This window comes from Ips typographus, linkage group LG6 (assembly GCF_016097725.1).
Source record: "Ips typographus isolate SLU linkage group LG6, UJ_Ityp_2.0, whole genome shotgun sequence".
NCBI classification, from domain to species: domain Eukaryota; kingdom Metazoa; phylum Arthropoda; class Insecta; order Coleoptera; family Curculionidae; genus Ips; species Ips typographus.
Genome location: NC_138427.1, coordinates 2,886,697 through 2,902,378, shown reverse-complemented (window position 1 = coordinate 2,902,378; position 15,682 = coordinate 2,886,697). Strand labels below are relative to the sequence as shown.

The 15,682-nt window shown below is 33.0% G+C and overlaps 1 protein-coding gene across 2 annotated transcripts in view; it reads left to right on the top strand.

Moving 5' to 3' along the window:
• Nucleotides 1-15,682, top strand: part of LOC145730701 (lachesin-like) — a 58,097-nt gene that overhangs the window by 34,459 nt on the left and 7,956 nt on the right. For both annotated transcript variants that reach the window (XM_081982044.1, XM_081982045.1), the window contains 5 exons: nt 7,424-7,533; nt 9,374-9,559; nt 11,155-11,344; nt 15,207-15,335; nt 15,466-15,585. In XM_081982044.1, coding sequence (XP_081838170.1) covers nt 7,424-7,533; nt 9,374-9,559; nt 11,155-11,344; nt 15,207-15,335; nt 15,466-15,585 — 735 coding nt within the window. The remainder of the gene's footprint in view (nt 1-7,423; nt 7,534-9,373; nt 9,560-11,154; nt 11,345-15,206; nt 15,336-15,465; nt 15,586-15,682) is intronic.

The following is a 15,682-nucleotide window of genomic DNA, read 5'->3' as shown; positions in this document are numbered from 1 at the left end:
CTCCATTATAATCCTTTCTGTATCCAAGGTGATCAAGTTATAAAACTCATCGCTAGTTACCTCCGACAATAAAAGCATTGAAGAGAAAATCCGACAAAACCCCCGATCTAAAACGCATCTGCCACATAAGGAAGCTTTTAAAACGACATTAATTAAGTTTCGGGATTGAAGAGAGCTCAACTTTCCAGCCGAAGATTTACTGTGTTCGAGCTAAGAAGTTTTCATTGAATTTTCATAAAAATTTGCATGATTTGTTAATCCTTGAGAGACGGAGAAGTCTAGAGATAAAAATATGGTAGAATGGGTAACGGCTTGCCTGGTGAAGCAGGAAAGTTTTAATGAGTAATTTTCGGTGTCTGTAAACTCTCAACCCCAATTGTCACTTTGATAGTTTTCTTTAGAATTTTACAAGCACCATTTAGTGTAATTTAACACATTTTGCATTAAACTTAAGTAGAAATTCACCGTTGGCATACATCTTCTTAATACTACGCAGCCTTATTTTAGCAAAATAAATTGCCCACACATTATGTCCCTTAAAATTTATTCTTTACTAAGAATATCTTAAGAATTAACTGTGATATAACTTTGCCGGATTCTGAATGAACCCTGTCGATGCCAGCAGCAGGTGTTATTATTGTCAATTGTGAGTTATAGTCGAAACTTTGCAAGGAACATAATGTGCTTTAGGTGGAGGAATTGGGAGGACTAAGTACAGGCAAAGATGTAGGCGCCTAATTAAGTCCAAAGCGTTTTCAAGTAAGATCTTGTGATATATGGCTGAATGGAGGGGATTCGTTTTCAAATTCCAAACGTCAAATTTTAATGAAAGAGATCTAGTGTGGGTATTAAATAATCAATAAATTTCAGGTTCTTAAAATATCCAGTAATTTAAAACCCAGTTTACTAAAAACACTTTACCTCAGAGTTTCTATAAAATGATTTAACTAAAATTATTATGTTCAAAGAAATAAAAACTACGATGTTCAGTGTTCAACACTGTACTATTGTGGTATATGCTCTATCGTTGGGTTTCAAAATCACTAGAATGACTGACACTAACCCGTTAAATCAGGGTTCAAAATATTTTTTTACGTTTTGACTTGGAAAATTGACTAGAATGACTTCAAAGAGATGATAAGTCAATTTTCATGAAAATTTAAAGGTTTTCAACGGATTGACTTTGAGAGTTGACTAGAATTACTGCAAATGGTCCAGTAAGTAAATTTTCATGACATTTTACCATTTTCCGATATTTTAACCTTGAAAATTGACTAGGATGACTGAAACTAACGCATTAAATCAGGATTTATAATAAATAAGTAAATTTTCATAAAATTTAACTGTTTTTCAACTTTTCGATTTTGAAAATTGACTAGAATGACTTCAAAGAGCCTGATAAGTCAATTTTCATGAAAATTTAAAGGTTTTCAACGATTTGACTTTAAGAGTTGACTAGAATGAGTGCGAATGGTCCAGTAAGTCAATTTTCATGAAAGTGTACCATTTTTTATTATTTTGACTATGAAAATAGACTAGATTGACTGAAGGGTTCATGATATTTGACTATTTTTTAACGGTGAGACTTTTAAAATTGACTAAGACGACCGCATATAGTCCAATAGGTAAATTTTCCTCTTTTTCATCTTTGAAAGTCTAGTCAACTTTCAATGACTATACAAATAACCGGCTAAATCAGTCTTTATTACTTTTAACCTTTTTAGCGTAATGAGCTCGAAAATTAACTTTTACGACTAAAAACAATAAGTCAAGTAAATTTTCATGATATTTGAGTATTTTTTTACGTTTTGACCTTAAAAACGACTGCAAGTGGTCCAGTAAGACAACTGTCATAAAATTTGACGGTTTTTAAACGTTTTCAACTTAAAAATTGAGTAAAATTATTGAAAATAGTCCAGTACGTCAATTTTTATGCAATATGACAGTTTCTCAAGCTTCTGACTTTGAAAATAGACTTGAACGACTGAAATAGTTGTTTAAACCAGTTTTCATAAATTTAGACTGATTTTGAAGTAACCAACAAAATAACCTAATGAAAATATATATTTCTCAAATCAGAAAAAAGTGACCTTCTGATTGAGCAAATAAAATACAGGGTGTTCAATTTAAAGTAATCGAAATGTGTAAAACAAAATTTTGCGTTTTTTTAATCACCCTGTAGAAATAAGATAATACGTTTTCACTAAAATTGGATTGTTTTAAGTTTAATCCTAAAAAAAATTACGTTAAATGGAGATTAATCCAATTCTTCATTTTTTTACTACAATTCAGTCACACCTTGTATACTTGGATCAGTGGAAACTTGACATACAATAATTAGGAGATCAAAAAGAGAAAGAAAATACATTTTAAACATCAAAAAATGCACTAAAATTGAGTCACTCACAAAAAAGCAACAATTTTGCTCTCCCATTCTTTTTGATGAGCAGTTTATTAAATACTAAAATTTTGTCAGATATTTTAATATAATCGTAGAGAACAGTGTTTTAGGGCAACATACAGATGCTTTCCGTTAAAGTTAGAGTATGCAAGTGATATACATCTAATTCGATATTTTTTCCGTATCAATTTTGCATAATTACGTTAGAGTCGATGATGGGATGAAAATAATGGGAAGACGCTGGTCCTGGTCGTGGAAATTCCGACCGCGGGGCATCTGCATTCATCAAAAACCGTAAAACCGAGCACATGACACTTCAATAATGTAATTAAATCCACAAAACCTCCTTGGCTGAATTATTGCCGGCCATATTATAATTTTGATTCGCCCCCTTTCTCCGACGGCTGCGGTCGTTCAAGTTAAAAATTAATTATCCTCCAATTTATATCGCTCGCCTCCCAGGGTGAGTTTCATTATCACTGGCTCGTTTAAATTCGGCTGCTAGGATCGAATTTTTAGACCGCAATTTAAGTTTCCTTAAATCAAGTTTTTTATTTGTTTTTTTCCAACGGCATCCGGAAATTAAGATGCCTAAGATTTATCAATGTTTTAATTTAAGCAATAACATCACAGGTATGAAAGATGATTTGCCTCCGCTATCAAAGATAAGCTTAACCAATTTTAGATTGTGCAACTATAGCAATAAGAAGACAACAAGAGAAATTCTAAAAGGGGGTGATCAAATTTTGGTACAATTACTACTTGAATATAGCAAAATATAATGGGACATTTCTGGAGCAAGTATAGTATTAGATGCTGCCGACTTAATTAAAGCTAAAATTCAGCTTACCCAAGGCGATATTTTTCGTAATTGTCTTACCTTACCTAGACAAATTTCGTTGCAGTATTCCGGTCACATTTTGGTTGAATTTGTTCGGTAATTGCCCGATTCACTTAGTTACAGAAATGCCAATGGGCCCTTTCATAACGGTGAGGTTTAATTCGTCAGCTTGACTGGATTAACCTTATTTTGTGTATTGATCAGGCTCCGCTCTCGGTTGCTTAATCATCTTCATGTCCAATTTGGGTGTACTTGGAAACTGACTCCATCTGGCAATTCTTATCAGCTGCATTGTCCCAGACTGATTCAGTTTACTTAAGACCAATTTATAATTGATCGAAATGGATAATTACCTAGAGAGGAAACGTCAACAAGTTCAACGTGGAATTTATAATTTTGACTTCTGTATCTTCCACTCAATCAACAACTTTTGGCATAGAGTAGTAGCAACTTATTAACTATTTTTATAAAAACGAAGTATATACTAGGTAAAAAAATTACGAAATTATTCACAAGAATAAGAAATGAATAGTAGGAAAACAGAAATTTTACAAATTAACCACATTGAGTTAGATAGACAAAGACGAAGAAAAACTTCAAAGCGACATGTGTGTTAGTCTGCCAAAACAAATGAATAAAACAAGTGTCCTAATTCGACATTTGATCACATGACTACTTCAGTGTGTTGTGTTTATTTGCTAATTTAAGTGTACCTATGCCAATTTTTTTTTCTACAACTAAGCTATATCTCTTGATATTTCGATTTATGGTTACCATCATCAAGTTTACAACAGAATTTAATAATGCTTAAATTTAGAGGGTGTTCATTGGATTTTATTTAAAAACTTCTGTCGAAAACCATTTTTTACTTTTTTTTATCTAGAATTACTGTAGAATTACTTTAAAATTCCATTAATTAGATGTTTATTGTATTTGTTTGTTACAATCTATTAGTGAAAACACTCACTTTCTAGTGACTGTTACTGCTCCGCAAAACCACATTTGACAGTCTCGACGTTTAGCGACAGTTTGAAATGTGACTTGCAGTCACGTGACATCTGCTACAACACTCAAAAGTGACTTAATAGTTCCGTGAAGCTATAAAAATCTAAAATGGTGTATCTATCGTCGGTTAATTACAGTTCAAGTTGAACTTACATCTCCACGAAACCAAACTTGACAGTTGTGACGTTTATTAACAGTTTTAACTGTGGTTTATAGTCACGTGACATCTGTCAGAACTGTCCAAATTGACTTGGTAATACTGTGCAGCTATAAAACACTAAAATGATGTATCCTTTTGGTTAATTACACTTCAAGTTGTATTTACAGCTTCAGGAGGCCATATCTAACAGTTGTGACGTTTAATGACAGTTTTAGATATGGGTTACCGTCACGTGACATCTACTACAAAATTGGGTAATACTGTGAAGCTATAAAACACCAAAATGGCGTATCGTTTTGGTTAATTACAGTTCAAGTTGAATTTCCATCTTCACGAAAAGAAATTTGACAGTTGTGACGTTTATTAACAGTTTTAGATGTGGCTTATAGTCACGTGACATCTGGAACAGCTGTCAAAATTGACTTGGTAGTGCTGTGCAGCTATAAAACACCAAAATGATGTACCCTTTTGGTTAATTACACTTCAAGTTGTATTTACAGCTTCAGGAGGCGATATCTAACAGTTGTGACGTTTAATGACAGTTTTAGATCTGGCTTACAGTCACGTAACATCTAGTACAAAATTGGGTAATACTGTGAAGCTCTAAAACACCAAAATGGTGTATCTTTTTGGTTAATTACACTTCAAGTTGTATTTACATTTCTATGAAACCACATTTGACAGTTGTGGCGTTTCATGCTAATTTTAGATATATCTTACAGTCACGTGACAGCTGCAACAACTGTCAAAATTGACTTGGTAATACTAAGAAGCTATAAAACACAAAAATGGCGTATCGTTTTGGTTAATTACAGGTCAAGTTGAATTTACATCTTTACGAAAAGAAATTTGACAGTTGTGACATTTATTAACAGTTTTAGATGTGGCTTATAGTCACGTGACATCTGGAACAACTGTCAAAATTGACTTGGTAGTACTGTGCAGCTATAAAACATCAAAATGCTGTATTGTTTTAGCTTATTACACGTTGTATTTACATCTCCACGAAACCATATTTGACAGTCAAAATAATGTAAACTGAACATTTGCGCAATTTTTTATTGAAAATAATGAGCATTAAATGTAATTCAAGTAATAATTATATACAAACAATTAAATGAATTCAAGGGCTCTAAAAGCCATATTGACATTTAAATTCCAATATTTGTAATCCACCATTTCAAATTGTACCTAGGAACATAATAAAATGGCAATTAATGCATTATTTAACTTTGGGAGTATAATTATTAATACCTGTCTCGCATTTTAAAATGTCTGAGCTTAGTTTTATAATTGAATTAGTCAGTGAAGATCAATACAATAATTATTTGTGTCATTGCACAGTTTTGACACTTCTCCATTAAGATATTTCCAGTTGTACAAACCAATCAGTTTCATATAAGCTCCAGTCGAGTTTTGTTGAACTTTTGGAACAACAGCTGAAAAACTCTATAATAGCAGGATATTTAAAGTCATAACACGAAAATCAAGCAGCTCAGTTAATTAAAATTCATTGTACTCCACTACAAAGTGGAAAAAACGTCACTAAAACAAACAAAATTCATTTCTCGAGACATTTTCCTGGCTCGCTGAAACCTCTCTAAATTGGCTTCCGGAAAATTATTTTTGTTTTATCAAGATAATTAAGTCTGGTCGTATGGAATGTAAAGCAGAATCGAATTAGAGAACAGTCAACCATTCCGAACAAAAACGTCTTTTTCTCCTGTAATATCGTCAGCGACTGTAGACTTATACTACAATACTTCAGTATAAAAAGTTAAACAAAAAGTTTTAAGTGATTTTGCTACGAAAAACGATCCCTAATTAAAATCAGAAAATTCTTTACTTCCTAAGAATAACAAAGGTACTGAATGATAAAATTTGAAAATCGTGCTCCGCATCAGCTTACTTACAAGTTATCGGTTTGTCTTTCGACTTATAACTTTTTGATTAGCGTAGTCTGGTGTAATTGCATGCCGGGAAAAGTTCAACGTCAAAGACCTTTACGTAAAACATGCTGAGAAATATTTCATTAAATATGCTTGAAATCAGAAAAGTTTCATTTTTAGGTGCTACTATGATTTTTGTATTTGATGATTAACTGCAACTTGTTTTAAATGTTCGAATAAGTTAATCATGATGATGTAAACCACATCCAGTATCATGAAGACATGTGCAGTATTTGCGTAAATCACAGCAATGTTGGTAGTTTGTGATGAAAAGTAGCAAGCTAAAAGTTGCAGTCATTTTCTTATTCCAAGTGCCCAAACTAGGGTATTCTAAAACCAGCGATTTTGTTGACTCTGACTGTCTTTTCCAACTGTGTTTCTGGCAGTTCAAACTTTGACACCGCTTTTCTCTCTGACTCTATCAATTATCAATTTTTGTAGTGTTTTTTCATGTCATTGGATAGGAAATTTAATGAAGATTCCAAAAATGTGCTAAAAACAGTCATTTTCTCACTCCAAGTGGATTTTACCAGCGATTTTATCCTTGACTGTCTTTTCAAACAGTGTTACTGGCAGTTCAAACTTTGACACCGCTTTTCTCCCTTACTGTATCAAGTTTTATAGTGTTTTTTTATGTTATTGGATAGAAAATTTAATAGATTCCAAAAATTTGCTAAAAACAGACATTTTCTCACACCAAGTGGTTTTTACCAGAGATTTTATCCTGACTGTCCTTTCAAATTGTATTTTTGGCAGTTCACACTTTGACTTTTGTAGTATTTCATATAAAACGTATTTGAGATTTATGACAGTTGTCATGTGACTGCCTAGCTAAATTATCTTATAAAACCACGTGATATGTCACAAATTAGAAAATTAAAATTTGTATTTTTTTAGATTTAATGAAACATTAAAAAAACGTCCTGTATAATAATGTCAAATAAATTTGGTTTTTCTTATGTAAATTGTTAATTTTTTATATATCGTCATCTATCGTTTTTTGACTGATTATTCGCTATTAAATATTTTGACTTGGCAACACTGATTATCAATATGTTTAATTTCAGGTTGTGTTGCCTACCAACCGGAGTTTGCTGAACCAATAAAAAACTTATCGCTAGCCTTAGGAAGAGATGCAACGTTTCAGTGTGTTGTGCATCATCTGGGTGGATACAGGGTAAGTAAGCTTGCGTGGAGTAAATTATAAACTCTAACTAAAATGGTCAAGACACTAAACAGAAACGGTGTTGTAATAACGGTGCAGATATGACAAATCGCCGAAAAGCGCCGCAAACTCGAGATCGTTTATAACACGCAGCTGCTCCGAGTCTAATCGAGAGCAATACGTGACCTGTGCCAGCTAGCGACCTTTTTCCATATTTATTTACATCGTTTGTCCATTGGAAAGATGGAAAAGGTCTCAGGCTTTTGAACCCCGGTCTAGACCTTAAAACATTTCCGATTGTGGGTCCAAAAGCATTACCATTCTTCACAGTCAATCAGGTTGCTTTTGTTAACCTTAGTTTCGATCGAAAAATCCAGTACAAAGTTTGAGATTTTAATTCGGTTAGAGCTGGTGGAGTCTTAAATATGTTAAGGCAATTTCGACCTCCGAACTACATCCCATTTTCTCCAGCTTGCTTACAAATGACATAATATTGCGTCAGTAAGTCAGAATCCCTTTCCCGTTTAATGTTGGAAACAGCGGGCGGATAATTTCGCATGACATCGAAAATTTCTATTAGAAGGAGAATTTGGATATTAAAATAAGTGGCACTACAAGGCTAATCTTAATAGTTTTAAGCTTTTAAATTAGTCTTTACTGACCCTAGCTGACCTAGAATTTCCCTTAAGTTGTTTGGGAATTTCCTCAAACTTAAACAATTTTTTAATGAACTTTCGTCTAACGAAAAACTTACAGATTTCTTGACACGTGTTACCATCAGCATTTCTGCGTTCAATGTGTATGGGCTTAACGATTGTATACTTTGTCGTTTCTCTCTCGTTAAAACTTCAAGCCAAAATTCAAATTCGAATAATCTAAGATTCGGCGAGCGTGATGCAAAGCACTTTTTAAGAATATTTTCACGAGCGCATTTGCTATTCTGGCCGCGTCCACAAAGGCATGTTTGTGCATCTGTCACTTTCGTATTAGCCGGGAAAACTAAGTAATATGAAAGAAATAGAAATATTATATATTCGTGTTAAGTCGCGTTTTTGTTTTTGCTTTTTGGGTTCCGCGAACGATATGTGTATGAGCTGCGGAAAAGCACAGATGCTTTTTACTTTGGCTCTGTTTTCAGAGACTTATGATAGAGTTTGTTTTGCAGCTTTGTAATTCTCACAACTCTATCAGGAACGTGTTTTCCAATTTATCTTGTGGCGGAGTAGATATATTGTTTAAGCCCTTAACTGGTTTTCCTTCCATTATATTATATCTTAAAAAGTAACCAATACGTATATTTTAGATTTTATAGTAGTTTTTCACATTCCATATTTTATGCAAAAAGATTATATTACCCTTGGGACATATCTATAAAAAGGGATATCATCATCACGGGACTGATTTTTTACAGTAATATTTGTCAGTTTAGAACAAAGGCTACAGCAAATATGCATTTCGAGTTGAGAGCATCACATCAATCTCCTTTTTCCATAAACCGAGTTATGCTTTTGCCATTATTTAGGAGAAGCCATCAGCCACAGTGTAGCATATTGAAAGTTCTCAAAGCCTCTATATTTCATGTTCTTCTCTATGTTACTTATTTTATGCTGATAAAATACCTGTCGTAAATCATATATGTGCTAACATCTTTTTCTGGTTATTAATGTTTTGGTGCCATTATCAGGGGAATAAAGTAGCGATTCGTGTTTATGATTATATTTAGTCGTGTAAATGGCATTGGTCATCTACGCAAAGCCTGGCAAATTGTAATTATATTAATTGGTTGCTGAACGAAAAATCAAATGTGTGTCATATAGCAAACAATTATGAAAAATGTGACATTTGTTTACAGGTTGGTTGGGTGAAAGCCGATACCAAAGCCATTCAAGCTATTCACGATCACGTGATTACTCACAATCCTAGAGTGTCAGTGTCTCACAACGATCACACCATTTGGAGTTTACATATAAAAAATGTACACAGAGAGGATGGTGGACAGTACATGTGTCAGATTAACACTGATCCTATGAAAAGCCAGGTAATTTAATTTATGAAAGTATTTTTTAGTAGTGGCACTGTTGTCAAGTGGCTAATGTTAAATAAATATTCTCTTCTACATTACAGCAAATAATGTTAAATTAAATGTCAATAATTTTACAAAATGGTGAATTGTGTCACCCTGTAACTATGAAAATGTTGTACTGCTACAGCCGAAAAATGTAAATTTAGACTGCAATTTACTCTTTTAATTCACTTATTTAACGGTCAAACTGATACCGTATATCACTCTGTAGCTGCCAAAATATCTATAATAAAGTTCGAAATGTGTTTGCAATATTGCCAAACTGACAAATTTAACTATGTGGTTTGGAAATGTTGCCAAACCGAATTTCTTGACAATTGAGGGACTTTACCATCCTTCACATCAAATATAATGATTTTTTATTCAGGGTAATGGAATTCCACCAAAAATTAAATCCATCTAAAATCAGCTGGATTACTACAGTTACAATCTGTCCACATTATCGATTATTTAAATCCACTACCGAAAACTCTATTTGTCGTTTTCAGAACCTTAAATGAATATTTTATATAAATCATAAAACACAATAAAAGCCAATAAAAATGTGCGTGTTAATTGTTATTTATTTGTTGATTTTAACGTTCATTACTACGTTATTTCATGTTTTAAATTATTTTTGATAAATTGCTGGTAATAATTATTGGTAGGGTATAACTGAAATATTTGAAAAATTATCACTAAACCGTTTAATACGGAATCGTAAGAAAACAACAAAAAGCAACGAGGTATAAATGAAACGCAATTTAGGCAACCAATTTTTAATTTAAAAAGCAAATTACGCTTTCGGAAAGCCTAAGCCTTGACGAGATTGCATTTACATAAAATATTAAATGTATTATTTGAAGAAGCTATTTGTGTTGTTTAAGGAAAACCCTACCTTCAGCTGGGTTTCAATTTACAAATGTTGCAATTTGTGCCTGTATATGAGTTTAAACTCAAATTGATAACCGATTAAAATTGGAAATTAATAATTTCTCCCATAAAGGTTCATCAGAATTTTTTAGGTGTCTCTCCGCTTTATTTTCTTAAGCATAAAATAATAGTCCCTTGAATGCTAACCGTGGGTTTTTTCTCTTGCGATCAAAAGGGAATTACCGAAATAATTTCTGAATCAAATCACGTAAAACATCACACAACCAGAATTTTATACAGTCAAATAAATATTATTTTTGTGAATATGGCTTTTTTTTAGGAAAAAGATAATTGTTACCAGGGGATTGTTGTATTTTTTAGCCGCAATGAATTCAATGTTGCTTGGTTTAATAACCACAAAATTGATTGGTTTTTCGTGACTAGTGTTCAAGTAGTAAATCCTAAAACCAAATAGTATCTTAGTGCAGCGTTAAAGCAGGGCGCTAATAAAGGACCAAATCAGATAGGAACTCGACACCCTTTTGATTAAACGGGTCAACGGTGACCGCGAAACTTCGATAAACTTTGTCCGACTATAAATTAGCTTACTACCTAAAACCGTTATTAAAGCCAATACAAATAAGCCTTAAGTTAGCAAACCGATCCAGTGTCCTAAATACTGATGTTGTCTTATTCAGGTGGGTTATTTGGACGTTTTGGTACCTCCAGACTTTACCGACGAAACATCCGGTGATTTGCTGGTACCGGAAGGAGGCAACGTAAAGTTAACATGCAGAGCCAAAGGACATCCAACACCTCACGTTCAATGGCGTAGAGAAGACGGTATTGAAATCGTTATACGAGAACCTTCAGGACAAAAAACGAAAGGTAAATTGCCTCAAATCATTGAAATATATACTACACGAAACATGGAAAGTTTTATGGTATCTTGCGTTTCCTTAGTTTAACCCCACTCCAACATATCGTTTACAACCCTTCTGGGTACTGTTGTTGGCAATCAACGAAATTAGGGCTGTCCGCGTTTTTGGATTGCTGGTATTATTATGTTGGCGTTTTAATTGCTTCTAATGAAAACAGCTATCTAGATAATGTATGTACAAGTTTGTTTGGGTTTCATTTTTCTAGTGCAGGACATTTTGCTAATTTATCACGTTTAGCATTTTTTTTTTTGGATTAGAATGGAAAATAGTTTTTTTGAGATAAAAATGTTGTTCCTAACACATGTGGAAAGCATCTTTTCCACACTCGACTGCTGACAAAGAATCGCTTTCCGCACTTGTTAGTAAAATAACTATAAAGTACCCTATTTTTCAGTTGAAATGAAAACATTAGTTTGGTACACCTTTTCACTTTTTGCCTGGTAACTCCTTAAGGGGGGGGGGGGGGCCATTTAAGGCAAAAACTCTTTAATACAATCTTGTAGAGGACAAAATGTTTTAAATGCTGATTTTGACACTCAATATCATGTGATGATAGTATTAATAAAACTGTAATCACATGACAAATAATACAAAAATTTGGTCATAAGAATGGACGATTGAAGCAAATATAATTAAGTAAAAAGTAGCATTTTTTGATAATTAAATAATCTAATAGAAAATTTTTATAAATAAAATTGCTTATCTGTTTTTGTAAAAAATTTACAGTTTAGGCAGTGTTGCCATATCTCGAACTTAACTACATCTCTTGTCTCTTCTTTTTAGTTTTTTGCTAATATTGGTATCACGCAAAACTAAACATATTTTAAAAAGGGAAAAATGGGACACAATGGCTACTCTAGCACAGCCTAGAAACTGGATTAAACTTACTTCTCAGATAGTGTAATAACTGTCAAATGTTCTTTCAGAACTCTGCGTTGATCGAGAAGCATTCTGAATTATTATTTAGTTTCTCTCTTTCTAATTTAGATAAAATGTTATTTAAAAAGACAAACAGCAACAAAGGGAGGTAAAAGACAGAGGAAGTAAAAGAGATTTCAAGAAACACAATCTGTATTAAATAAACGTTTTATTCATATTCTGGAAACATTTGTCAAACCCAAACAATTCCCACACCAATACGCCATATACCTATATCGAAATTCTGATCTTTTAAAAAGACTTTCGGAAAATAAGTATGCCATACACATTTCTCATAAAAGCTATGGCTTACGGGTATATCGTTATTCCATTGAATGTTAAGCCAATACGCTCCACATTGGACCGTGGTGATAATATGGGTTATTGGACGGTTTCAGGCCATTCAGACGTAAAGTCCTCTATACATTCGAACATATAACCGGATCCAGCTAGTCTTATCTACAGTAATTATTCTTGAATAGAGAACAATACGAAAAAAGTAAAATGTAGCCACAATCATAAAACTTCCTAAAAAGAAGTCATGGGGAGTTCCAGTTCATAAAGTAATTTAATTGCTTAGTTTGGCGAAAGAACAAATAATAAATATCCCTTTCTGTGTTCTCTTGCATACAACTTTAAAAAGGTACTATAGAATAGCAATAAAGCTGGAAGGTTTAATTTAAACGATTTTTAGTTACAATTTTATTATTTGCGTCGTAACTACCGGAAAATGGCAACATTTCGAAGATGAGAAATATCTGTTCGTATGAATACATATAGAATTTTATTACCCCCAAGTAAGAGTTCCAAAAGGAATCGCGATCAGTTTTGAATCTTTCCATGTCCTTTATGGCTGTTCTGAATGCGGAAAGTTAAGTATATTGGTTGCAAGGTTGGTGGAAAAACGCCCAAAAGGCATTCAGTTATTATCAACTTACGTTATTGACGAGTAATACCTTCAGTATTCTGTAGTTGATATTTTTCTACATTTTCTCTAATAAACATAATGTATTTTATTGCGGTAAATCCTTAAGTGTATTGGCACAGATTTCAATAGCAAAACACCCGATAGCACTATACAGGCCCTTATCAGAAAACTCGAAGAGCGTGCTTGACGAGTTTCTTTCAGCGTTTAGGACGGTCATCCCTATTTACATGTTTCAGGGATGTTTTATCAATCCATAAGACGTGCATTTTATCACAGAAAGTGCCACCCTATAGGTTTTCCAATATTACGCCACGTCCTGTTTGGCAATTTTATACTTCTTATCTGAATAAATTAGGTTTGAAACTAGGCTTTCCTATTTATTGGAAAAGATTTGTTCTTTTACAGAGCTTTTTGCTACTTTCCTGCAAACAGTAATGTTATATATGTTGCTGGATAAATTCCGAAAGACTCAATAAGCATCTGAAGTGTTATTATAGCTAGCGGAAATAGTTCTTAAGGGACTATTTTAGATCGTTTCCAAGTTTTACAATACATTTTTCACTGCTATCGTAAGGAGGAGAAAAGTGTATTGGTTCAGATGTCAATAGCCCTTTAGCCGTTTTATGAACACACTTGAAAAACTCATAAATGTTTAGAGTTTGTTCTATTGTTAACTGGAAACTTTTGAATACCTGATCTAACCACTATAATTGGTTGCAAACAATAACTCCTGAATTTTGCATTAAAATAGTTTTAACCAAACGCAATGTTCGGTTAATGGAATAACAAAAAAACTGGATAGCTTTTAGAGGGAATTTGCCATCAAATCGATGTTCTGTTAATGGCCACATGGTTTGATTTATGAAATATTAACATCCGCATTTGTATATACAACCAACAATTATTACTGTTTAGGATTTTTTTGTGTTAGTGTAGTAGTGACATTTTAGCCAGGTCGTTAATAGGTCTAGTTTTGTTTAAATTTCAAGTCGAAACCGGAAAACCCGAAAACAGAGCAAATCAACATACACAAAACCGACTCGCACTGCTTTATAGAAACTCCGGTTATTTTAATTAAAGCCTTGTTAAAGTTTCGCATTCGTTAAAGGATGCATTACTCTGGGAAAGATTTTCATTTCATTTAACTGGTATGGAAAACATGCGTTTTTTAGGTTTCATCTCATTAGCCATATTACACCTACCTGTTCATAATGTTGGCAATATTTTAGATGATTTTTATGAATCTTGTAGATATTTCTGTCGACTTTTTTACAATCTTAAAAACTGGGTGTAGCCTAAAAATCTGGATCACTACACTTTTATGCACCCCCTGTATAGTAGTGGCACTGACGGACTTTGAAACTTCCAGGGATGAGTTTAGCAGTCCTTTACGAGCATATTTGCTCCTTTTTAAATTTTTCTATTGAGTTATTTAACAAAAACTGGTTTGATGCAACAAATTTTTAAATCAGTTAATAATTGTGTAAAGCGGGTGGTCAAAATCCAATTAAACATCCTCTACAGCGATGAGGGCAATGAGTTTTTGAATCTTTAAATTATAACAGTTTTGGTGTTATAATAACAACAATAATTTAAAATGTCTATGTTTAAATTGTTTACTATTTGAGAAGGTTTTTATTTTTTATTAACACAGTAAATAACATTTTTTGTGAACTTGAATGTATTTCTCTAATACTCTTTACAGCGATGTGGGCAAGAAGTTTTTGAATTATGAAATTTTAACAGTGTTTGTATGGTATAACAGTAACAAAAAATTTGTGAATGTATTAGGTTTAAAAGTTCCTTGGGGGTAAAAAAATCTGTACACAAAATTTTATATTGGATTTTTTATTATGAAATAAAACACGAATTTTCTTCGGGGATTGCGAAAAATAAAATTTGTTTACCTTATTTCTTAGGCTAATAACACACAGGTTCGTAAACCGTATTTTTATCTTTACAGTAACGTCGTTCCAAGGTGAGACGTTGCAACTGTGGAAGATATCCAGAACGGAAATGGGCGCTTACATGTGCATCGCATCCAATGGCGTGCCACCGACCGTCAGTAAAAGGGTGATGGTTAACGTGCATTGTAAGTTTTTTAGTTTTCTAAGTTTGTCTTACCAGAATAATTGGAATTGGCTAGAAACACTCTTTATAATGTCAAGAAAATGTTAACAAATCGCATATGTTTGTCATCTTGACAATTTTTGCTATTTCAGTTCATCCTGTGATTCGAGTTCCAAATCAGTTAGTAGGAGCGCCCTTAGGAACTGATGTTAAACTAGAATGTTACGTTGAAGCTTTTCCTAAATCAATTAGTTATTGGGTACGAGGCACAGGTAAGAAATTATTCATTTTGTGTCCCTTACAAATTCGTAACCTTACAAAGTGTAATTTTAGTTATTTCCAATTAACTGAATCTAAAACCTGCATAAT